We start from the raw sequence: 26,671 nt of genomic DNA on the forward strand, positions 1-26,671 counted from the left end.
CTGTGACCCTGATCCTTGTGGCATGTACTCTGTTGTTCCTGTCTGCCAGTAGCCCTGACATCTGCCTTATCCCCTTACCATCCTTGTTGTTCCAGCCTGCTGCTTCCTTCTCTTGTAGTCTACTGTGAGTCTGAGCTGTGAGACCCTAGGGGCTGCGATCTGGAACCAGACTGTAGCGAAGTCCATCCTCACCACTGGAGGCTCTGGTGAACACCTGCTGGCTCTAAGCCCTTGTACACACGGTCAGAGATTCCGACAACCAAATCCGTTGGATTTTGTCAGACGGATCTTGTCCGAAACTGTTACATACACACGGTCGGACAAAGTTGTCGGAAAATCTGATCGTTCAGAACATGATGGCGTAATTTCGTTAAGATGGGACTACGTTCAGGCTAGTAGCCAATAGCTTTGATGTAGGAATTTGATCTGAGCATGCGTGGCACTTGGTCCGATCGGAATTCTCTACACATAATCGGTGTATGTCCGATCGGACCAGTTTGTAGGAAAATATTTCCAGCAAGTTGGAAAATTTGGTCCGACGGATATTCCGACGGAAACAGTCCGATGCATACCACACACAGTCGGATTATCCGACAAAACGGTCCGATAGGACACATTCCGACGGATTCTCTGACCATGTGTACAAGGGCTTAGACTCCGTGCCCTGGGGAATCTATGCTCTAGCTCCTACTGGGATCTGTATTAGTGATCCAGTAGAACTGTGTCCTGAATCTCCTTGATAGGGATGAGCCGAACACCCCCCAGTTCGGTTTGCACCAGAACTTTCGAACGGACCCCAAATTCGTACGAACGTTAGAACCCCATTGAAGTCTATGGGACACGAACGTTCGAAATGCAAAGTGCTAATTTTAACTGCTAATATGCAAGATACTGTCCTAAAAAGGGTTTGGGGACCTGGCTCCTGCCCCAGGGGACATGGGTCAATGCAAAAAAAGTTTTAAAAACGTCCGTTTTGGCGGGAGCACTGATTTTAATGACGATTAAAGTGAAAAAAAAAAAGTGAAATATTCCTTTAAATATCATGCCTGGGGGGTGTCTATAGTATGCCTGTGAAGTGCCACGTGTTTCCCGTGTTTAGAACTGTCCCTGCACAAAATTACATTTAACGGAAATAACGTAATTTAAAACTGCTTGCGGTTTTAATGTTATATCTGGTTCCTGCAATATGGTTGAAAATCATTGAGAAAAATGGCATGGGTAGCCCTCCCTGCCCATTACCAGCCCCTTTGGGTCTTGTACGGATATTAAGGGGAACCCTGTACCCATATTAAAAAAAGGAAATACGTGTGGCCCCCAGGCCCTATAGACTCAGAACAGCAGTATACAGGTGGTGCAAACAAAACAGGGACTGTGTAGGTTTGTTGTGTTAAGTAGAATCTGTTTGTAATTTTCAACTGGTAAATTTTTAAAGTGTAGCTCCAGTCAAAAAATCTATTTTTAAGCTTTTTGGAAAACATAGGGAAGGGTTATCACCCCTGTATAATTTGTTTTGCCGTCCGTCTTTTTTCATCTCACTTGCTGTTGTCTCCTTTCGTTTGCAAGTAGGAGATGTTTGTAAGTTGGATGTTTGAAAGTAGGGGCCTGCCCTAAATGCCCTGCAGAAATGGTGGAACAAGGTGTTGGTTTTGTCACAACATTGTAAGCCCTCAAAGTGACTCTTGGTGGGCGCTGGAGCTCCCTGCTGTGAACGATTATATCAAGAATTGTAATTACATGCCATTGTTGAACAGTGGTAGAAAAATTTACCTTTGGTGGGTGTGTTGCTGGTGCCACAACACTATAAGTCCTCACAGTTACTCTGGGTGGGCTGTGAAATATTATATCAAGAATTGTAAATACATGCCCCTGTTAAACAGGGGCTGAAAAATTGGGCCTTAGGCACTGGTGCTGGTGCCATGACACTGCAACCTCTCCCATATACTCTAGTTGTAGTGCAGGAATGAGCCCTGCTGCAAAGCATTGCATTAAAAATTGTAATTAAATACCCCTGTTAAACAGGGGCAGAAAAATTGGGCTGGTGGCATCAGCCAGAACCAAAAATGTTCTTCCAACATATCAGCGGAGGAGGAATAGGATAGACAATCAACATAACAGGACAGTCACTTAGCATCAGCATAGGCAGTCTTGAAGGGATGTGATATTTCTAAAAAAATTATTCGGTTACATCAGCTTCAGGTGCTTGGTAGCTGTGGGTGATCCAAGACTGATTCATCTTGATGAAGGTCAGTCGATCAACTGAGTCGCTGGACAGGTGCACCCTATGATCGGTAACAAAGCCACCAGCAGCACTGAAGGTGCATTCCGAAAGAACGCTGGATGCAGGACAGGCCAGTAGCTCAATTACATACTGTGCAAGCTCTGGCCAGTGATCCATCCTCAAGACCCAGTAAGCCAGAGGATTTTCGGTGGGAAAGGTGTCCAAGTCTGACCTTGCCCCTAAGTATTCCTGCACCATGTAAATCAGACGCTGGCGATGGTTGCTGGAACCGATCATACCTTGGGGCTGCGGACTAAAAAATTGTCTGAAAGCATTGGTCAGACGGCCACCTTCTCCACCGCTCCTTCTGACCGATGCCTCAGCAACACGTTGTCCAGGACCAGGAGTTTGTAACCTCCCAGTCTCTGGGAACGTGTTGTATAGACCTTTCTGCAAGGCCTCCCGGAGATGTCTCATCCTCTGCTCTCTCTGCGATGGCAAGATAAGGTCGGCAACCTTACCCTTGTACCGTGGATCAAGGAGAGTGGCCAGCCAGTAATGGTCCCTCTCCTTGATCTGAAGAATACGAGGATCCTTCCGCAGGCTTTGCAGGATCAGGGAGGCCATGCAGCGTAGGTTAGCTGAGGCATTCGGTCCGGGGTCCTCTGGGTCACTAAGGACAACATGATCCGCAGCTACCTCCTCCCAGCCACGTACAAGTCCACGGGTTTCTTGGGACTGTAAATCATCCCTACAAGACTGCTGCTGATGCTGAGTGCCCGCCTCCACCTCCATGCTGACACAATCATCCTCCTCCTCCTCTTCCTGTGTGATGGGTGGCACAGCAGGAACACTGTCTGGATAAAGGGGGCCTTGAGAGGCAAGGAAGTCCTCCTCTTCCTGCCTCTGTTCTGCCTCAAGTGCCCTGTCCATTATTCCACGCAGCGTATGCTCCAAGAGGTGGACAAGAGGTACAGTGTCACTGATGCATGCACTGTCACTGCTCACCATCCTTGTGGCTTCCTCAAACGGTGACAGGACAGTGCATGCATCCCTGATCATGCCCCGCTGGCGTGGTTAGAAAAAACCGAGCTCACCTGACCCTGTCCTGGTGCCGTAGTCACACAGGTGCTCATTGATGGCCCTCTGCTGCGTGTGCAGCTGCTGCAGCATGGCCAAGTTGAGTTCCACCTGGTGGGCATGTCACATATAAGGCGGTTCTTTTGGAGCTCAGCCAGTCGAGCACAGGCATTAAATGATCGGCGGAAATGCACACAGACTTTCCTGGCCTGCTTCAGGACATCCTGTAAGCCCAGGCACCTGCCCAAGAACCGCTGCACCACCAGGTTAAAGATGTGAGCCACACAGGGCACATGGGTCAGTTGTCCCTGTCGGAGGGCGGAGAGGAGGTTGGTGCCATTGTTGCAAACCACCATTCCTGGCTTAAGCTGGCGTGGCATCAACCACCTCTCGGCCTGCCCCTGCAGAGCTGACAAAACATCCGCCCCAGTGTGGCTCCTGTCCCCCAAACAAACCAGCGAAAGCACGGCATGGCATCGTTTTGCCTGCGTACTTGCGTAGCCCCTGGAACGCCTACGGAGCACCGCTGGTTCTGAGGACAGAGCACTGGAAGAGGCCATGGAGGAAGAAGAAGAGAAGGGGGTGGAGGAGAGAGGTGTGTCACAACCAATAGTAGCATTTTGGAGGCGTGGTGGCGGAACAACCTCCAGCACTACTGCACCTTGTCCTGCATCCTTCCCAGCTGCCAGAAGAGTGACCCAATGGGCCGTGAAAGACGGGTAACGTCCCTGTCCATGCCTGCTGGACCATGAGTCAGCGGTAATATGCACCTTACCGCTGACTGCCCTGTCCAGCGAGGCAAGGACATTGCCTTCCACATGAGAGCCGGATTCGCCTTCCGTGAGAAAAAGTGGCGTTTGGGGACCTGCCACTGAGGAACCGCACATTGTACAAACTCACGGAAGGGGGCCGAGTCTACCAACTGAAAAGGCAGCAGTTGAAGTGCTAGCAATTTAGCCAAGCTAGCATTCAACCGCTGGGCATGTGGATGGCTGGGAGTGAACTTCTTCCGCCGGTCCAGCAGTTGGGGCAGGGACATTTGCCTGCTATAATCGGACGCGGGTGTACTGCTAGCAGAGTGCCCGGAAGCACTTGGCTGTGATACACCTAATTCTACACCTTCATTCCTCTCAGAGCAGGTTTCAGAGAGGACTGAAGGTCTAGTGGGGTTGGAGATTCCAGCTGATGAGGAGCAAGGAGAGGTCCGCTTTGTTCTTTGGTGTGGGTCTTTGAGGTATGCTTGCCAACGAGCTGCATGGCAGGTCAACATATGTCTGGTCAAGCATGTGGTACCCAAGCGGCTGATGTTTTGGCCACGCGAGATACGCTTGAGACATATGTTGCAAATAGCAGCGGTGCTATCTGATGCACTCGTCTCAAAAAAGGCCCACACCAAAGAACTTTTAGAATAACGCGCAGAGGCAGCGCCCTGCACAGGCGGAGCTCTGCGGTTTGATTCAGTCGGTGTGCTGCCCCTAAGCTGGCCCCCGGAGGGCATCCTGCCTCGTTGGACATGTGCCTCCTCCTCCTCTCTCCTACCAGGCACCCACGTGGAGTCAGTGCCCTCATCATCCCCTCCCTCTTCATCGCTGGAGAAAACCTGGCAGTATGCTGCAACTTGTGGAACATGACTGCCAGATTGCTGTCCTTGAGCATCCCCTCTCTCTGCATTCACGCTACTGCCTTCTTCTAGCTGAGCATCATCATCAGAGCCTACAAAACACTGGGCATCCTCCTGGAGCATGTACCCAGCACTGTGCTCAAAGAGTTCAGGAGACTCCTCGGGAGGACGTGGTGGGTCTAGGGAAGGAGTCACTGATGATGACATTGAGAGGAGGGAAGACGATGTGTTGGCAGCTGCTTTGCTAGTACCCTGAGCCTGGGTGAGAGAGGATGAGGAGGATGAAGAGGGCTTGGTCATCCACTCTACCAAGTCGTTGGCATGTTGCGGCTTAACATGTCCAGCTGCCGAAAAGAAGGACAAGCGTGTCCCATGGCCACGTGCTGATGATGACTATGCACCGCGTCCATGACTAGCACTGTTGTCTCTAGACAGAGAGCCTGCTTGCCTCTGCCTCTCCTTGCTGGCCTTCCAGACATGGTAATGGCCTGAAGGGAGTTGGGAAAACCAGCAATTGGGTAGTGTATATTGTGCTGGAGGCACGCACAACACCCACTAACTCCTGCAGATAGCAGATGGCTCAATTAGAGAAGAGCTATGTAGGTGGATATAACGGTGTATACTGGGTTCAGGGCACGCAGACAGCACGCACAATCTCCTACAACTGACTGCAAGCTCTATTTAAAACGAGCAAGATAGCTAGCTATATAGGTGGATATAGCGGTGTATACTGGGTTCAGAGCATGCAGACAGCACGCACAATCTCCTACAACTGACTGCAAGCTCTATTTAAAAACAGCAAGATAGTTAGCTATATAGGTGGATATAGCGGTGTATACTGGGTTCAGAGCCACGCAGACAGCACGCACAATCTCCTACAACTCTTTGCAAGCTCTATTTAAAACGAGCAAGATAGCTAGCTATATAGGTGGATATAGCGGTGTATACTGGGTTCAGAGCACGCAGACAGCATGCACAATCTCCTACAACTGACTGCAAGCTCTATTAAAAAAGAGAAATATAGCTAGCTATATAGGTGGATATAGTGGTGTATACTGCGGTCAGGGCACGCAGACAACAACCACTACAGAAGAGCAAGAACGAAAAATCGGCCGATAACGATCTCCTACAACTGACTGCAAGCTCTATTAAAAAAGAGAAATATAGCTAGCTATATAGGTGGATATAGTGGTGTATACTGCGGTCAGGGCACACAGACAACAATCACTACAGAAGAGCAAGAACGAAAAATCGGCCGATAACGATCGGTGTATACTGTGTTGAAGGTACACAGAACACCCACTAACTCCTACAGACGGCAACACACTACACAACACACTACACAAGGCCGCCGCGCTGGCGGCCTTATATAGTGTGGGGCGTGTACTACACAGCCTGAGCTATGATTGGCCACAGGCATCCTGCCTGTGGCCAATCATGGCTCTCCTCGCTGCCGGAGCTGTGACTGGCCAAGCATGCGGGGTCACAGTGCATGCTTGGCCAATCACGATCCAGCAATGCACTACGATAGCGCAGTGCATTGTGGGCCGTGAGCGCCACACGAATTTGGCATGAACGGCCCACAACGTTCGGAATTTGCCGAACAGGCGAACAGCCGATGTTCGAGTCGAACACGAAGCTCATCCCTACTACTTGGGTACAATCCATAGCAGTCAGTCCTAAGGTCCACTACCTAGCGGTGCACTTCCGACTCCTACAGAGTGCATCTGTCACCTGGTCTCAGGTGATAATGTTTTGAACGTTTTAAGTGTATTGTTTGTATATAGGTCGGAGATCTGAGAGACACCGTGATCTAGCCATTTTCAGTAACTGGAGTGTGGATTTATGTATTTGAAGATTTCTAATGCGGTTGTGTTCACGGAGGATGGTGTTGTAAGTTTATGGAGGTCTCTCCATAATAGCAAGGAAGCTTGTATAGTTAATGGAAAAGGGTGTAAAGAGTATGGTTTCCAGACATATAGTAGTAAAAGATGTCATAGATTCTGGGTTGGGCTAAGTACCTGTTCTATTTCGCACCAAGGAATGTCTGAAGGAGGTGAGAACCAATGTCTGAGTTGAGTAAGTAGAGCTGCCCAGTAGTAGTCTCTTATAGCTATTAGTCCCATTCTGCCTACTGATCTATGCTTAACTAGTAAGGTTTTGGAACACCTTGGCCTTTTGGTTCCCCAAATATATTGTTTAAGCAGGAGATTCAACGATTTGAGATGGGAGCTTTTAAGTGGGATGGGAACAGTTTGAAATACATATAACATTTGGGGAAGAAGGAACATTTTGAAGGATGCTAGGCGACGTGACCATGTTAGTTCTATTTTGACTAACCGCTTTGTTTTTTTAGTGAGCTTAGCAATTAAGGGGTTATAGTTGACTTCTGCAAGTTTGTCAGGGTCAGCAGTGATTTGTAGACCTAAATAAGGAATACTAGTTGTACTCCAGGTGTACCGGAAAGTCTTTCTGTAGTTGGAGTTGAAGAGAAGTAGGGAGATTTAAGCCCAGTATTAGGGACTTTGTGAAGTTTACTTTATAGTAGGATATTTGGCTAAATTTGAAGAGAATTTTATGTGCTTGGTGTAATGAAGTATGGAGTGAGGTAAGAAGGAGGATATTATTGTCTGCAAAGAGGTTGATGTTGTGGGATTTGCTTAATAGGGAGAAACCTGGGGTTCCCAGGTGGGATCTACTTTTTTCGGTCAGTGGTTCTATAAGAAGGTTAAATATTGAGGGGGAAAGGGGACTTCCCTGTCTAGTGCCATTAGTGATGGAGAAGGGGCGGGATAGCATGTTGGTGGTGTAGACCTGTGCGCAAGGGGAAGAGTACAAAGCTGAAATAGCAGATAGGATGGGGCCAGAGAATCCAAATTTCCTTAGTGTATGAGTCATGTAACCCCAGTGGACCCTGTCGAATGCCTTCTCCGCATCCAAAGAAAGTAGCAGAGAAGGCACCCGACAGGATCCAGGGTGTTGGATGATATTTATGACTCTTCTTGTGGCATCTGCTGCTTGCCTGCCCTAGTAAAACTCGCTTGGTCAGGCCCAATCAGGGTCGGCAATACTGATAGGAGTCTGTAGTATAAAATTTTTGCATACAATTTAACATCTGTATTTAATAGAGAGATAGGCCTGAAGTTAGCTGGAGTGTTGGGATCTTTACCTGGTTTCGGTATAGTAACAACATACGCATTTAGCATTTCTGCAGGGAACGAGGCAGAGGACATCTCTTCAGAGTATAATTCCTTCAATGGGGATAAAAGAGTTTCATGGAAGGTTTTATAATATCCATTTGGCAAACCATCTGGGCCTGGGGACTTGCCACTAGGAAGTGTTAAAAATTGCTCTTCGGATCTCAGACTCAGTGATAGTTGAATTCAACATTTCAAGTTGTGTTTGGGAAAGGGAGGGGAGTGAAAGCTCTGCTAGAAAATTGTGAATTGCCTCATCTGAAGGTTGAGGAGCGCAAAGGTCATCTTTTAGATTATAAAGAGAATAGTAGTCAGCAAAAGTGTCGGCTATTTCTTTTGGGTTGTGTATTTTGCTGTTGTCTGAGGAACGGATTAAAAAGGGAATCTTTGAGTGCATTTTGCGGTATTTTAGTCTTTGAGCTAGGAATTTATCAGCCCGATTGCCAGATGAGTAATGATTTAGTTTGAGATGTAGAATATGCTTGTCATATTGTTCTAGGAGCAGAAGTCTAAGATCCGAACGCAACTCAATTAATCTGTTCGCCGTTGTTTTGGGACTCTAAGAGTCGGATTTGTGAAATTAGGGCATCTAATTTTTGTGTCCTCTGCCTCTTTACCCGTGAGCATATCTGCAAAAGAATGCCTGTAATATATAACTTGTGGGCACACCACATAGTTGAAGGATTGGTTGGCGAATGGGTATGGAGAGCAAAGTATTCGGTTAGATGCTTATTAATAAGAGCAACTTGTGTAGGTTGTTGAAACAAATATGGGTTAGCTCGCCAAATGTAGGCTGGAGCAGATGAGTGTCCCTCCTCTACCATAACAGAAACTGGGGCGTGATCCGACCATGTTATATCGTGTATGACAGAGGAGGAGACTTTTTGCAGCAGATATCTATCAACCAAAATTAAATCTATACGAGAGTAAGAATTGTGTCTGGAAGAGTGGAAGGTAATGTCCCTTTCGTTGGAATTTTGCCACCTCCAGACATCAAACAACTCTTCAGCATGTAGCAGGTGTTGAAGTGATGGTGGAGGGCACTGTGCTTTGGAGGTGGTGTCCATTTTGTAGACCATTGTAAGATTGAATTCACCGCACATTATAACCGCACCTTTTTTGAGTGAGTTAATCTTGTGGAGAAGTTTTTTCATGAAACGGAGCTGGTGTTTGTTAGGTGCGTAGAGATTTATTATTAACGTATAAAGATGATTGTTGAACTGTCCGATTATCAGATAGCGACCCTCAGGGTCTGCGTGGGACTCCTGTAAGAAGGCCACAGAGTCCCTGATGGCTATCACCACACCTTTTTGTTTTTTGGGAGATGAGGTGTGTAATATGTGAGGGAATTTCTTATGATAGAAGGGAGGGGTAGCTGAGGATAACCAGTGTGATTCCTGCAGACACAAAATGTCTGAGTGAAGTTTAAGGGCTTCTTTCCATGTTGATGCCCTCTTGGCCGGATGATTTAGGCCATGTACTTTAGTTACATTCAAGGCGACTTGGTGTTGGATTTGCTAGCTTTCTTTTTGTGTGATACAACCTGCCATTCTACTGGCGTGTTCACCTTGGAAACGGCGGAGGTCTCATCGAGGGTGGGTTCAGGGAGGATGTCCCAAGAGCGTAGTAAGGAGAGGTCTTATTCTAGATTTGTAATCACTGATGATTTGCCCTCATAGGTGATTGTGAGTTCTGTTGGATAACCCCATCCGTATGAAATATTATTATTACGCAGTGCCTTGGTCACAGCAATTAATGATTTGCGCTTTTGCATAGTATACTGTGAGAGGTCTGTGAAAATCTGCATATTGGAGTAGCTTTTCATGTTTTTATGTTTCGTTATAATTTCATATTTTTGATATGTCTATTTAACTGCCTGGCTCTGCACGTGTCTCTATGCAGTGGGTTCAGCATTTGCTGGTCTTACCCTGGATGCTATTTTTAATTATAATATTCACCCTGTAGGGTAATGGCTGCTTGTCGCCTTCCCTGCAGATAATTTGTATAACAATAATAAAATATATATATTTTTCATATCAGTTAATATGAATATTGATTTTTTTACACTCATTGATATTAGTGGGTTGCCCCCCTTCCCTTTCTTTCTTTTTTTTTTTCTACTGACCCCGCATCCTTTTTGGGTTATACCTACTGACGTCCCTTGTGGAGTTTCTGTTTTGTGCGCTGTGCGAAGTTGCGGTTGTTGATCCCATTGGCTCACCTTGCCGTCTGGAGACCAGAGAGAGGGCCTCCCCCTTCCTTGTTTGTATCATTTATACTTCTTATGTCCGGGACATACAACCTGGACATTATATTGGTTAGTGTTTCTTTTCTTCTTTTCTTTTTTATGGACAATAGTCTATACTGACTGTCATCGGATGATTGATATGTTGATATACTAATTTCAATTTGATTTTGTTTCAATCCCAGATATCCAGTTTCTGATTACTGTTTCATGTGAATTATACATACCCCTGATGAAGAGAATTTATTTAAGATCTCGAAATGCGTTGGGTTTTTCCCTTTGTCCACTGTAATGTGCTGTAATACAGTGGGGTTTAGGTGAAATACAGTAAAGCAGGAACAAGCAATGTTCATTTTGTCTGTCTTTTACCTTCTGTAAATATATGAAATTTGTATTGTAATGTCCATGTCAATACTGTATGTGCTGTTATTTTAACTGTCATAATTAAAAATTATATGTTTTATTATATTTTGTACACCTTTTTGGCCCCCCGCCCATTTAAAAGTCCTTTTCCTAGAGGAGACAACCTGGTTTTCAAATTATTCTTTTACTTAGGAATTCTTTACAAGTTCAGGATACAGAACCTAATCTTCCTGGTCCTTCTGCAGTCAGTACTCCTCTGCCTCTGTCAGGCCGACCGGCTACAAATTCTCCACCTGAGAACTTTTCAGGGGACTCTTCAGAAGAGTCAGCTCCTTCTGGCTTCAGTCATTCCTTGGTGAAACCATTTATCCAGGCAGTCAGATCTGCGATAGCCTGGGAGGGCACAGAAGAACCTCTCCAGGAATCTAAAAGCTACTTCCCGTTCCTCAAAAGGAAGCAGGTTTTCTTCCCGTTGATGGGTGAAATTAGTCAAGTCATTCAAAATGAGTGGTCAATGACTGATAAAAAAACTTTCATTGGGCCGTTTCAATAAGTTATATCCCTTACCAGAGTCAGGAACGCAGTCGCTAAGCTCCATGCCAGTGGTAGATGCGTCTGTGGTGCGACTCGCAAAAAATATAACTCTACCAATGGAGGATTCTGCTTCCTTCAAGGATCCCCTTGACAGACGAATAGACCTGGACCTCAAGAGGAGCTACTTAGCCGCAGGAGCAGCATGTAAGCCAGCGATCACCCTCACCTCTCTGTCTAATGCCATCAGAGCTTGGACTGATAATATCGAGAAGGCTTTGCGCCAGGATGTTCCCAAGGAGGATATAATTAAAGCCTTGGAAGAAATCGGGTTATCAGCAGACTTCATTGGGGTAGCATGGACATGAATAGGTGCTCAGCAAGGTCCATGCTGCACTCAGTAATGGCTAAGAGGGCTTTGTGGCTGAAACCCTGGACAAAATTGGTGCAAAAATACCTTTCGATGGTAAGGCATTATTTGGAGACAAGATGGATAAAGCTATCTCCAGGTTGTCAGGAGGAAAGTCCGGTATGCTTCCCCAGGACAGAAGGATGCTAAGATTTATAGGGGGCTCTTCTAGATGCCACCAGTCAAATCCTAAGGATTTTAGACAATCAAGACAACCCAGAGACAACAGAAGACCCTGGAAAGGTGCTCAGGCATCCGTCTTGAACAGAAAGACAAAGACCCTTCCGGCTCCACAGGAGCAGAAGCAGTCTTTTTGACACCAGGTTGGCCCAGACACTCCCAGTGGGAGCCAGGCTAAAAAGTTATTTTTTCCACTCTGGGCCAATCATTGCCATGAGTTTCTCTCATCCCCACCTCAGAATTCCTTCAAAAGAACAGAGATTCAATCCTCTCCGCTGAAGGCTCAAGCCCTAAAACACTTCGTAACATCACTCCAGCTTCAGAAAGTGGCTGTGCCAGTTCCCTTGGCAGAGCGCTTTGTGAGCTTCTACGCCACCCTGTTTCTTGTCCCAAAGAGGACAGGTGGGTGGAGGCCTGTGATAGATCTAAAAAGGCTCAACGGGTACATACACCCCGAAAGCTTCAAGATGGAGTCTCTGCAGACAATTACACAGGCAGTTCAGCCATCAGATTGGATGATCTCAGTAAATCTGCAAGATGCGTATCTACACGTTCCAATTCTAGCTGCCTTTCAAAAATATCTAAGATTTGCAGTAGGGTGGACCCACCTGCATTTTCAAGCTCTGCCCTTCGTTCTCTGCACCTCCTCCAGGGTATTCACCAAGATTCTAATATCCACTCTAGTTCCTCTGCGGGAGAAATATTTGAGAATATATCACTACTTAGACGTCATCCTCCTCCTAGCAAACAACCCAGATCAGTTGGTATATCACAGAGACATTCTTCTCCAGTCTCTAAAGGAGTTAGTTTGGCTGATAAACTACGATAAAAGTCAACTTGCACCTACACAGCAGATGATCTATCTGGGGGCAATGTTCGACACCCAGGAGGGGCAGTATCATTACCTTCTCTGAAAATTAGGATCACCATCCAGAGAATGGTCAAGGTCACGGGAGCCCGTGTCTGACAGCTTCTCAATGTTTGAACATCATTGGCACAATGTCTGCCTGAATACCGATGATTCCTTGGGCTCATTGGCACTTGAGGCATTTCCAGACAGGGTGCTTGGCGCAGTGGAAGAAACAATGACTCTTGAAGACGATCCTGCTGACGGGAGTAATGAGCAAGGGTCTTCACTGGTGGACCTTTCCAGAAAACCTCTCCAGACCTCATCATCTGGATTCCTTCCCCTGGATCACAATTGCATCTGACGCAAGCAGACAAGGCTGGGGAGCCCATTGTGGGGAAACCAGGATACAGGGAAGATGGTCCTGTTCCACCCAGGGAGTGGTATCCAACATCCTGGAGATGAGTGCAGCATTCCTGGCATTGACTTCATTGGCATCTCAAATCAAAGGCCAAAGGATACTTTCTAATTAAACGTTTATTTTTAAGCATTATCCCACCCGTGTCAGCTAGTTATTTATCCCCAGAATTCTGCCATGGAGGCACCAGGATACTTTGGCCTCCCGCATACGCAAGCCGAGGAAGTGGATACCCTTTCATGCCCCTGGAGGTTCACCACAGCGTCTATGCCTTTCCTCCCCGGCCATTAATATTCAAACCCCTCTTGGGGCTTCTCAGAGAGACAGTCCAGGTACTGGCAGTACTTCCATATTGGACGAAGAGACCCTGGTTCCCTCTAGCCATGCGCCTCAGCATGAGCTCTCCAATCAGGATCCCTCCTTCCCCCTCAACTTCTGGTGCAGGGCAGTCTAGTTCATCCAAACCCCCAGAAGTTGAATCTTCAAATCTGGAGGTTGAGAGGCGAAAGTTCGAGTCCCTAGGATGTTCCCCAGGGGTCATAACAACCCTCTTAAAAGCCAGAAAGCTGGAAACCAATGCCATATATTCAGGAATATGGGTCAAGTTCTTGTCATTTGCTACCACAAATGAGTTTGATCCAATCCTTCCTTCTACATCAAATGTTCTGGGTTTTCTCCAGACAGGACTCGATCTGTGGACTGGTCTAAGCTCCCTCAAAGTGCAGGTAGCAGCAATCTCTGCCGCAACAAATAAAAGATGGGTGGAGGAGCCTTTAGTAATCACTTTCCTTCGGGGAGTATTAAAGATTTGCCCACTTGTCAGATGGTCTTTTCCTAAATGCGATCTGTCCTAGGTCCTGGAAGTCCTATCCGTCCATCCCTTTGCTCCAGTGGAACAAGTAGCAACATGGAACCTGACACTAAAAACGCCTTTTCTGCTAGCCATTACATCTGGCAAAAGGATTTCTGAACTTCACTCTTTAGGGATAGGTAATGACCACATCTCTTTTTTTTCCCTGATAGAGTGGAGCTTTGCCCCCTTCGGGGGTTCACACCCAAGGTTGCTACTCCAAGCCACCTTTTGGAACCTTGGGCACTACCAGTATTCACTGAAGCAGATTTGGATTCTTGTCATGAGCTGGACATATCCAGAGTGCTCAGCGCCTACCTAGAGGCCACCAGACCCTTCAGGAACTCTGAAAGACTTTTCATTGAACCATTCGGTAAATTCAAGGGCAAAGAAGCTTCCATCAGAACTCTGGCATCTTGGGTTGTAAAATTAATCCAGAATGCTTACAGGGTGATTAATATGGAGCCTCCATCCCAAGTGAATGCTCATTCTACAAGGGCAGTCTCAAATTCCTGGGCAGCAAAGGCTAATGTTTCATTGGAGACGTTGTGTAGGGCCGCCACCTGGTCTTCTCACAATACTTTCCTCAGACATTACCATATTGACCCAAGAGTTCTCACGACTGTTGAGTTTGGAAGGAGGGCAGTTCAGGTGGCAATTTCCCTTTCTAATTAAACATTTATTGTTAAAGCATTATCCCACCCCTGTCAGCAAGTTATTTATCACCAGTATGCTGCCATGGAGGCACCAGAAAAATGGAAAATTGTCTCATACTTACTGTAATTTTCCTTTCCTGGTACCTATCCATGGCAGCATATGCTCCCACCCTCAGTATTCTATATTAAAGAGAATGTTGGGGTAGGGACTATGCCTTTAATTTAGGCTTTTCACTAGTTCTGAGGGAGGAGTCAAGGTGGAGCTCTATCACCAGTATGCTGCCATGGATAGGCACCAGGAAAGGAAAATTACGGTAAGTATGATACAATTTTTCGTTTTTTTTTGTTTGTTTTTTCAAAGCTTAGTTTGTTTTTCTGGAAAAATTGGAAAAAGAAGACGTGTGCAATATGTTCTTTTACAATAAAAAGTAATATATCTATGACATGGTTTTCAAACTATATAACATGTAAAGTCCTAAATTATTGTTATAAGTTTTCTCCACTGAAGACAAGCAAATCCTGGAATAAACACTGTACTTCTCAATGCAGTTCTCAAAGAAGAGAAGTATACATTTCTGCCACTAGGGGTCACTGCAGGGAAAGACACCGGTTTTGTTTTCTTGTGGGCTCCATCTTGTACCCCCTACAGTTATGTGATTGTTGGAATACAGTATATGATAGTTTCCATCCTCTCAGGCCTAATTAAAGCCTGAGAGGACAGAAACTATAATTTATAATATATCATGTACTAATGACACTGCCTAGGGAGGGGTTAAACATCAGGGGTGATCAAAGGTTTAATTGTGTGCTTAGCCAGTGTTTTAGTGTACTGCGGGAGGTCCTTTTATTAGGGGAAGGCATGAATCCTTGTCCCTGCTTTGCAGGAACACAAGATCCATGCCTTCCCTACTGATAGAATGGCGACCTGCCTTGTTTACCACCATTCTGCTTCTGTGCTGGATGATTGGCGGGTGCCGGCGATCAGCTCCCACTGTGTATAATCAAAGTGGGAGTGGGCCGCCGGCAGCGTGCATGAGTGCCCCCTACCCATAAGTGTTGGATCACGTACTAGGTACGTGATCCGGGGCAGCAGTGCCACCTTGCCACCATATATTTAAGTTATACAACCGGCAAGTAGTTAAGGGGACAGTAAAATCAACGCTCAACCACCTTACCCAGGACAACTGTGTGAAGGAGCCCTTAGGCCATGGGCAGCCGCTCCATAAGGGTGCTGCTCCCCCATCCCTGATTTACATACGGGGCGCTGGACGCATGGATTCCAATGGCGTGTTTTTTTGAAGCACGTGATTAGAGCCAGAGGCTCTAATAGGCTTCAAAACAGGGTGGGCTTGGAGCACAGAGCACTGCGCCCTGATCCCTCCCAGTTGTGTGACACTAGCGAATTAATATTTGCTATTCTTCCTCATTCTACTCTTGGGCCAATCAGGAAGCCCCTATTGGTCAGGGAGGAGAATGTTTAATGTCTCCTGTGTGCTTGCCAGAGAGTCCCCGGCTCTTCCTTCTCCCCTTCATAAGGTAAGGCAGCCTCTCAGGTGACCGCCACTGTCCTTGTCTCTCGCAGGGGAGGGTGGGTGATTGCCACTGTCTGTGTCTCCCCCGGGGGGGGGGGGTGATTTCCACTGTCTATGTCTCCTGTGTGGGGGGGGTTGACCTGCCGTTTGTCTCCCATGGGGGGAGGGTTGGTTGTGCCGTCTCCCCCAAAATAGTGAGCATCAGCTGCCACTGCCTTAGACAATTGGATATACTCTGGATCAACAAAATATTGCTACCTCTTTTACTACAATAACATATTTTGCTTGTTTACAAACTACAGCTTGGCGATGCATGCTATTAATAAATCTATTATCCACCAAAACACCCTTATGCTTCTCGATTATTGAACCCCCTGGTTGTACTCACCCTAGAATGTATTGCTTTAATGTTTTTGTCCCCAAGTATATAACACTTATCAGCATTAAACCCCTTTTGCCACATAGCTTCCCAATCAAACAGTTCATTTACATCTGCATGTAAGTTAGAGTCATCCTGTAAAGCATTGTTTTTTCTACTTTAAAAAACAAAACAAAAAAAACAAACAATTTTTTGTATACTTGCCTGCTCTGTGCAGATGGTTTTGCAGAGAGCGGCCCCGATCCTCCTCTTCTCGGGTCCCTCTTCTGTGCTCCTGGCACCCTCTCGAGTACCCCCACAGTCAGCAACTTCCTATGGGGGCACCTGAGTCGAGTCATAGCTCTGTGTGTCCATCCCACTCCTCTCTCCCCTGATTGGCTGACTGATTTTGATTGACCGCCATGGGAGCCAATGGAGGAGGAGTGTCCTGGATGGCTTAGCCCTTGTACACACGGTCGGAGAATCTGTCGGAATGAGTCTTATCGGACCGTGTCGTCAGATAATCCGACTGTGTGTGGTATGCATCGGACTGATTCCGTCCGAATCTCCGTCCGACCCAATTTTCCAACATGTTGGAAATATTTCCCGACCAACTGGGCCGGATGTACCTAATCCGATCATGTGTAGAGCATTTTCATCGGACCAAGTGCCACGCATGCTCAGATCAAATTCCTACATCAAAGCTATTGGCTACTAGCCTGAATGTAGTTCCATCGTAACGAAATTGCGTCATCACGTTCTGAAAGATCGGATTTTTCGCCAACTTGGCCCGACCGTGTGTATGCAACAGTTTCAGACACAATCCATCGGACTAAATCCGATGGGCAAAATCCGACGGATTTGGTTGCCAAAATCTCCGACCGTGTGTACGTGGGCTTAGACATTCGTGGACATCGCTGGAGAGAGATGGGTCTCACGTAAGTAATTAAGGGGTGCTGGGGTGGCTGCTACACGCAAAAGTTTTTTTATCTTAATGCATAGAATGCATTAAGATAAAAAAAGCCTTCTGCGTTCACAACTCCTTTAACTTACAAATTGAAACTTAGATATTTGTTGTGCCTATGGTCAGTATCTGGTACATTTCCCAAATATATAATAATTGCATAATTATTCCTGAAATTCAAGAAATTTTAATGCAGAAAAACTTAAATTGAAAATGTTTTCTTAATATACTGAGTCATATTTTGATAGTAAAACTAATACATTTTATTGTTCTCTTCTTGTTTTTTTTCCCCCCAATTCCATCTGTCTTGTCATTCCAATCTGGATGATTCTTTCCCTCTGGCTTCTGGTCTCCACCCAAGGCTTCCTCCTGCACCTCCTAAGTTTATTTCCCCTCCTTCCCCTCTCAAACTCTTATCCTTTCTCTCTCTCCCCTTGCCCCTCCCTTTGCACTTGCTACCCATCACCTCCAACAGCTAGCTGCCAGTCGCACAACCTGTCTCGAGTCCCGTCGCCTCTCCCGAACCAGGCCCGTCGAGTCTTCCTGCAGAACAACCAGATCTCAGAATTAGGTCCTGGACTTTTTTCTCCTCTTACATCTGTACTTTGGCTATTCTCAAATCGTATCTCTGTACTGCGTCCTGGGACATTCCAGGGTCTGGAGCATCTAGAAGAATTGGATCTTGGAAAGAACCCAAATTTGCCACCTCTACAGCCAGATACTTTCAGTGGTTTGAATTCATTGCTCTCCCTGCACCTGTATCAATGTAATATCCACAGGCTGCCAGCTGACCTGTTCAGAGGCCTCCATTCTCTGCGCTACCTCTACCTTCAACACAACCGCTTGACAGGATTGCCGGTGAGTAAAACTTTTAAATACCATGTATGACCTCTAAAATATGTGTATTTCAACTGACCTGAAGAATTTTCTAAAAAAACAAAAAAAAAAAAAATGGTTGGACTCCTCACTCACAGAAGATGGCTATAATCCTTTACTTCAATATTGAACCATGAGCTGCTTACATGAAATCAACTATACTTAAAGGAACTGTTTATAAAAACGATACAATCTTTTTAACAATCTTTGTGTCATTGTGTAATGTTGAATTTTTTTTTAAGTGTAATGATTTAAATTTAGAAATTTGGATCCAATGGTAAATAAATCATGGTTTAAATAAATCAAATAATACATTTCCACTAAGCACTTATTATATTTCATATATAGTGTCAGTAAAACAATCCAATATATATTGTATGTGTGTATAATATATACTGTATATTGTCAAACGTATTGGGCACTGGTCCAAATCATTTGGTGGAGGGGTATTATGCCGTGGGGTTGTTTTTCAGGGGTTGGGCTTGGACCCTTAGTTCTAGGAAGCTCTTAAGGCATCAGCATACCAAGACATGTTGTACAATTTCATGCTCTCAACTTTGTGGGAACAGTTTGGGGATGGCCCCTTCCTGTTCCAACATGACTGCGCACCAGTGCATAAAGCAAGGTCTATAAAGACATGGATGTGCGAGTTTAAGATGGAGGATCTTGACTTGCCTGAGTCCTGACCTCAACCCAATAGAACACCTTTGGGATGAATTAGAGCAGAGACTGCGAGCCAGGCCTTCTCGTCCAACATCAGTGCCTGATTTAACAAATGCGCTTCTGGAAGAATCGTCAAACATTCCCATAGACACACTCCTAAACCTTGTGGACAGCCTCCCTGAAGAGGTGGGCCAACTTAATATTGAACCCTATGAACTAAGGATGGGATGCTATTAAAGTTCATGTGCGCGTAAAGCCAGGTATCCCAATACTTTATATATATACAGTATATATACTGTATATATATAAAGATATATATAAACATATATTATACACATATGCTTTGTGTATATAGCAGGGATGGACCCAGGGGGCAACGGTGCAGAATCAGCAGCGGCAACAAGAGAGACCCTCTTGTGGTGGCACCTGGCTCTCTACTGCACGCCGCACTGGTTGCTATTGCTTGCTGCCTGATGTATAGCTGCCTGATGTATAGCAACCAGTGACGTCATATCTTAGCTGAGAAGGAGAGCGAGGCCCCAGCATTCAGAGCGGAGCCTTCTTCATTCTTGGAGCCTAGTATGAATGTTGGCTCCACCCACCTCCTCCCTTCATCTTCTCCAGGCTCCAGAGCAGCATGAAGACTGAATGAAGCATCTGACTGTGTGATGCTTCCATTCCGCTCATCTCTATTGCTCCTCCAGATGGGAGCCCCTCCCCCCACCAGAGCACCAACCAATGTGTCCGCTGATGGGATTTTTGCACAGCTACCAGATGCTTTTTTGAAATATTCAACATTGTATTTATATTTGGTATGAAAGTGAGTGCAAGAATTAACGACTGTCTAAAATCACAGATTACAGGTACTGTATGTATGCTATTATTTATGAAAAAATAAAGTGCTGCCCTTTTTAGTATTGACATTTTTGTCTTGTTCAAACTTAATCTAATTATAATGCAAGATATTGATTTAAATGTGGAGCTGCAGAAGAGTAGAGACAACAAGAACAGCTAATATGGAAACACAGTACCTGGCACTTTCGTAAAATCTGGCTATGCTCAGCTCCTCAGCTATATCAAGCCGAATGTATTTACTGTGACATTTTCTAGACATATTTTTAAAATATGCATCACCTAATTGCCATGAATCCTTCTTTGTACTAATTTCCAGCTGAAATGTCATATTGAGTCACTAGCATCTGTGTCTACACTGACATGGCACAAAATATAGTCTCCATATCCCTTAAACTGTATACAATGCCTATTTTTGCTTTTTTAGTTTTGGGATGAGCAGGGAATGGTTATTTTTTTTTGTTTTTTGTCAGAGACACAACAGGAAGTATGAGAGTCACTGATATTATTCAACCATGTTTCAGGAGGCAGGAAATAGACACAGAAAAATTAAAGCAGTCACAAAATGTAGTTCAAAAGTGGAACATAACAGCAAATTTTTTCTTAGTTTGTCCATCTGTCCTATACAAATGATTAAAATATGTATTTTTATGTTTATCTTCTGGCTCATTTTTGTGCCAGGGGTTTCCACCATTATGACAAAAAAAAAGTACAACTCAGCCTCCTGGCTCTTTTTAACAGCCCCGCTGCTGTGGCTTTCTGCCTTTGTCCTTCTGACCTTATAACAGTGTCCCTGGTTTCATATACCAATGCCGTACCTCTGTCAGCACTCTCTCTTTCACAGCTTCCCAAAAACCTCCCAATGTCCCTGAATGGGCAGGATTGTCCTGCAAAGTGAAGGCCGTCCCGCTATCCCACATATGTAAGCAGAAACCCGCAGGCTGAGGCCGCTTTTCTCCCGGTGTGTTAAAACCTTCCTTGATTGGACCTCCTAGCTGCTTTTCATATGGTGATTGGCTGCAGCTCATAGCAATCATCCTGTACTGGCCACTCACTCTGTGCTGTGGAGGCGGGTTTAGTTCCTGATCTGTGCTGAAAATGAGGAGGCACTTTCCAATGGAGGAGAGCAGGTCAGTGTGTGCCTGAAATAAAAGTTGCTGCAGTTACGTTGTTGCAGTGTCCTGGCAGATGACAGGCAGATTTCTGGTAAAGCCAAGAATCTTATCAGATCATTGGAAGACAGAAGTTAAAGTGGTTGTATACTCTTTTTTGTAACTTTTACCTACAGGAAAGCCTATAATAAGGCTTACCTGTAGGTAAAAAAAATATCTCCTAAACCTGTAAGGTTTAGGAGATAGTCCCATCGGTATGCGCCGCTGACTGCAGCGGCGCATGCGCACGAGGGGATTCTCGGCCTGAAAATCCGGCAGTGGCCGGCGGCCGGAAAGAAATCTCCCGCGCGCATGCGCGGGAGTGACGATATCGCGGCTCCGGTCACTCACAGCGCCGGAGCCGCGATACCCGGAAGAAACGCCGAAGGAGCATGTCAGCTCCCTCGGCGTGGATCGTGCCAGATGTTGGGGCCTCATTCTAAGGTAAGTATTTCATAATGAGCTAGTATGCGGTGCATACTAGCTCATTATGCCTTTTGCTTTGCAGGTGTTAAAATAAAAAAATAGCGGGTTTACTACCGCTTTAAGCACCACTCGTTCTGTCTGCTTTGTCTGTACAGGACTCTGCAGCAGGTGAAGGGCAGTGAATGTGCTGAGAACAGGGAAGTGTTCTGTGTCTCAATCTGAATTGCACCGTTTTATGCTTTCTCTCATGAGCTCTCTGTGTACCCCATTCATCCTCAATCTTGAGGTCTTCCTGTCCACCCCCCCCCCCCATCCCATGCTGTGATCTCCCCGTCCCATCCTGCAATCCAGGGCCATCTTTAATATTGATTGGACCCTGGGCAAAAATTTTCTTAGGGCCCCTCTCCCCATGCAATTTCAATCTCCACCTTCTCTGAGACATACAATAAATAGCAGCTAGACTTAAAATCAGCTCACTGTATCAGATCAAGCAGCAATTGGTTGCCAGAGGTTACAGCATAGCATTACTGCTTACTGACTGGTTGCTAGAGGTTACAGCACTACTTAAGGCTCACTGATTAGTTGCTAGAGGTTACAGCACATTTCTGCTTGTTGATTGGCTGCTAGAGATTACTGTACAGTAATACTGCTCACTGGTTGCTATAGATTACAGCACATCTTCTCCTCACTGCAGGGGGGCATGATATACCTATGAATGCTGCCTTTATTTACATATCAATGCAGTTGGCCTCAGCTATTTACATATGCATGTCACTGCTATTTACATATGAATGCTAGTATTTACATGTAAACACAGGTCTGCAGGGGAGTCATCTGTACACAACAATAGGGCAGAGCTGGGCAGCATTAGTAGCAGCATAGGACTAAAACTTCAAGGGACAAGGGAATGTAAACTGGGATAGTTGGCAAGTATGAGGCAGCTGCTTTGGGCCCCACAACAATGACAGGGGCCAGGGCAGCTGCCCCTTTTGCCCTGCCTTAAAGACGGCCCTGCTGCAATCTCCCCCTCCCATCCTGCGATCTCCTTGTCCCATCCTGCGATCTCCCCGTCCCATCTTGCGATCTAAAGCCTCATACCACAATCGGATTTTCGGATGACCGTTCATCCGTTGTTTGTTGCATGCTATGTCGAAAGTTATGAGGTTATTCACCATACAAAAATTTTCGTACGACAGAATACAAAGTCAGAAGTGACGTAACGTGTTGAATAGTGTTGTACTGTATGTACGCTTTCTTTTCTGAGCTTCCGTAGTCTTGCACTTGCGTTTTTTTTTTTTAGAAGAAAACCACACTAATTACATGAAAATCAGACGTTGAGTTCACGTATGATAAAAATGTTATAGTCTGCACATCCAGTTTTTTTGGATGAAAAAGCTAAATTGGCTGTTGAAAGCATCATACTAACAATCCGAAAACTGGCAGTATTGTGTGTACAGGCCTTAAAGTGGTTGTAAACCCTTACAAACCACTTTGACCTACAGGTAAGCCTAGATTAAGGCTTACCTGTTGTTCCAAGAAATATCTCCCAAACCTATATGGTTTAGGAGATATTTTCCCAAAGGCGGGCACCGCTATCTACGGCGCATGCGCCGTAGACAGCGGCGCGCAGGCGCACTGAGCGGGGCATCGTCGATGACGGCAATGCCGAGAGTCTCGGCTCCCGTGCGCATGCGTGGAAGTGACGTCATCGCTGCTCCGGGCGAATCACAGCGCCAGAGCAGCGAGACCCACAGAGACCCACCAAGAAGATGGATGCTCGGAACTACAGGGGACAGCGGTGACTTTGCTGGCTCCTGTGTCAGGTAAGTGACACATAATGGACTACTATGCAATGCATAGTAGTCCATTATGCTTTGCCTTTACAGGGAATGAAAGAGGAAGTAAACTCATCAGGGTTTACTTCCTCTTTAAGTGTCCCTCATTGTCAAGTTCAAAATTTGGAAAGTATGTTCCCTGATGCTCCCTTACATCCACATGGACTCCTCTGGAGGGTGGAGCCCATGACCCTGGCCCTGACTCTACAAGAAGCTCAGAACCCACCTGCACAATCAATGTCCTGACCATACCTAAAACCTGGATCCAGGATTGGAAAATTCCTCCCACCCAGATCACTACAATATCTCCAGGCTTTAGATCCCAAACAGAGTTTTACCAAGCACTGGGGAAACTGAAAAACTGTTTCCTCCAAAGTAGACAAGAACCCTGGAGACCCTCAACTTGCCTTGTTGAGAATCCTGGGTGACATACCACCATTTCAGAGAGCACAATATATATATTAATATGGAAGGCCCGGGATCACCAGCCAGATGCTTGTAGAAATCCTTATTGCCCATTCAAAAAGGAACACAAACAGCTTGTTTTCAGCACAATAAAAAACAGATAGCCCAAACTCCTGGAAGAAAAATAAAATTTGTCCCAGTCCGCCCACCGTCGTTCTACACCGGCTGTTTGAAGGAGAATACTGTTATGACAGAGCTAGCTGCCATAACCCCAGTTTCCTCTTCAAATGCGAGTGGTCGGCTTTCAGATAAAAGTGGTCTCAGCGGTTTATTCGCCGCAAGATCACTTTTATAGGCACTGGGAGTGGGTCCCCCTTCCCGCCGCACTGTGATTGTCTCCACTGCTTACCGGAGCCTATGGTTGCAGCGGAGACGTTCGGGTCCTCTCCCTTTACAGGCCGGATGCCGAGTGAGGGAAAGATAAAAAAATATATATATATATATAATGTTTAGGGGTTCTAAGTAATTTTGTAGCAAAAAAATGATTTTAACCACTTTGCGCCCGCGCTATAGCCCAAAGACGACTACAGCACGGACGCTAACTGCCGGGACGTCCGCCTGTTTACTTCCGCAATGCGTGCTCCCGCGAGTGCGCATCATGGAAGTTCTGTGCTGGCCGTGTCCCTTGGACACGGCCAGTCACAGAACGCTGTAAATGGCCAATCACAACGTCCGTTTACAGCGCGATTAGTGTGTCCAATGGGAGATGATATCATATGTAAACATATGAGATAATCTCTCATCGTCGGCTCTCCCTCCTCACACAGTGACAGAGTGTGTGGAGGGAGAGATGAACCGCTGAGAGATGAAAAAAAATAATACAAATAAAAAAAACGAAAATGCCCATCTGTCCCCAGTGCCACCTGTCCCCAGTGCCACCTGTCCCCAGTGCCACCTGTCCCCACTGCCACCTGTCCCCACTGCCACCTGTCCCCACTGCCACCTGTCAGTGCCATCTGTCCCCAGTGCCACCTGTCATCAGTGCCATCTGTCCCCAGTGCCATGTATAAGCGCCATCTGTCATCAGTGTCACGGATAAGTGCCATCTGTCATCAGTGCCACGTGTCATCAGTGCCACATAGTGCCATCTGTCATCAGTGCCATATCAGTGTCACGTGCCATTAGTGCCACATATTAGTGCCATCTGTCATTAGTGCCACATATCGGTGCCATCTGTCATCAGTGCCACCTGTTAGTGTCACGTGCCATCTGTTATCAGTGTCACGTGTCATCAATGTCAGGTATCAGTGCCATGTGTCATCAGTGCCACGTATTAGTGCCATGTGTCATCAGTGCCATGTATTAGTGCCACATGTCATCAGTGCCACGTATAAGTGCCATCTGTCATCAGTGCCACGTATAAGTGCCATCTGTCATCAGTGCGACATATTAGTGCCATCTTTTCTCAGTGTCAAGTGTCATTAGTGCCACGTATTAGTGGCATCTGTCATCAGTGCCATCTGTCATCAGCGCCACATCAGTCTCACGTGTCATTGTCCTGGTGCTCCAGGGCCTTCAAAAGTGTAATAGGTAGTCAATAAGTTAGATGTGTAATTTATGCTCCTAGAACACCTGATGGTGCTCCCTGCATGTTGGGCCTCTCTAAGTGGCCAGGCTGTGGAAAAGTCCCACACGTATGGTATCGTAAAACTCAGGAGGAGTAGCAGAATTTCTTTGGGGACATTGTTTGTGGTATACACATGCCAAGTGGGAGAAATAACCTATTACAATGACAATTTTGTGGAAAAAAATCTTAATTTTGCAAAGAATTGTGGGAAAAAATGACGCATCAAAAAGCTCACCATTCCTCTTACTAAATACCTTGGAATGTCTACTTTCAAAAAAAGGGTCATTTGGGGGGTATTTTACTTTCCTGGCTTGTTCGGGCCGCAAGAAATGAGAGGCCACCAGTACATCAGGTGTGATCAATTTTGTATGATTTGCACCACAGCTTGTAGACGCTCTAACTTTCACAAAGACCAAATAATATCCACTAATTTGGGTTATTTTTACCAAAGATATGTAGCAGTATAAATTGTGGCCAAAATTTATGAATAAAAATGTATAATTGCAAAATTGTATGACAGAAACAAAGAAAAATGCGTTTCTTTTACAAATTTTCGGTCTTTTTTCATTTATAGCGCAAAAAATAAAAAAACCCAGAGGTGATCAAATACCACCAAAAGAAAGCTCTATTTGTGGGAAAAAAAAAGGACAAAAAATTCATTTGGGTACAGTATTACATGACTCAGTAATTGTCATTCAAAGTGTGAGAGTGCTGAAAATTGGTCTGGGCAGGAGGGGGGGGTTTAAGTGCCCAGTTGTCAAGTGGTTAACTTGTAAACACCAAATCTCAAAACGAGGCTTGGTCCTAGTCAAGATATATCCAAAGGGTCAACCCAAGGAAGCTATTAGGATGTATGCCATAATAGATGAACAGAGCAACAGATCCCTGGTTGAGCCTAAATTCTTTGAGATCTTTGGGACAGAGGGACACGCATCACCGTATACTCTCAGAACCTGTTCTGGTAGTGAAGAGACCTTTGGTAGAAGGGCCGATGGGTTCATAATCTCTCATATCAATAAGGGAGAGGGAATACCCCTACCAACATTAGTCGAGTGTGACCAGATACCAGAAGAAAGGGAAGAAATTCCTACTCCAGAAGCTGCATATCACCATCCTCACTTGAGGCACCTTGTTAATGAAATTCCTGCAATGGACATGAATGCCAAAATCTTGATCTTGCTAGGAAGAAATATTCTTAGAGTACACAAAGTACGCAAGTAGTGCAATGGACCTGACAATGCCCCTTACCCACAAAAACTTGATCTAGGCTGCATAATTGTGGGCGTCATATGCTTAGATAGAATGCGTACGTCATCTGAGATCCACTCCTTCAAAACGTACATGTTAGGAAAAGGACACGCATCCCA

The 26,671-nt window shown here is 45.7% G+C and overlaps 1 protein-coding gene across 1 annotated transcript in view; it reads left to right on the top strand.

Moving 5' to 3' along the window:
- Positions 1–26,671, top strand: part of RTN4RL2 (reticulon 4 receptor like 2) — a 699,852-nt gene that overhangs the window by 243,090 nt on the left and 430,091 nt on the right. Inside the window, exon 2 of the mRNA XM_077493194.1 lies at positions 17,831–18,327. Coding sequence (XP_077349320.1) covers positions 17,831–18,327 — 497 coding nt within the window. The remainder of the gene's footprint in view (positions 1–17,830; positions 18,328–26,671) is intronic.

This window comes from Lithobates pipiens, unplaced genomic scaffold, assembly GCF_037356315.1.
Source record: "Lithobates pipiens isolate NorthernLeopardFrog02 unplaced genomic scaffold, aLitPip1_a1.2 Scaffold_19, whole genome shotgun sequence".
Lineage (NCBI taxonomy): Eukaryota > Metazoa > Chordata > Amphibia > Anura > Ranidae > Lithobates > Lithobates pipiens.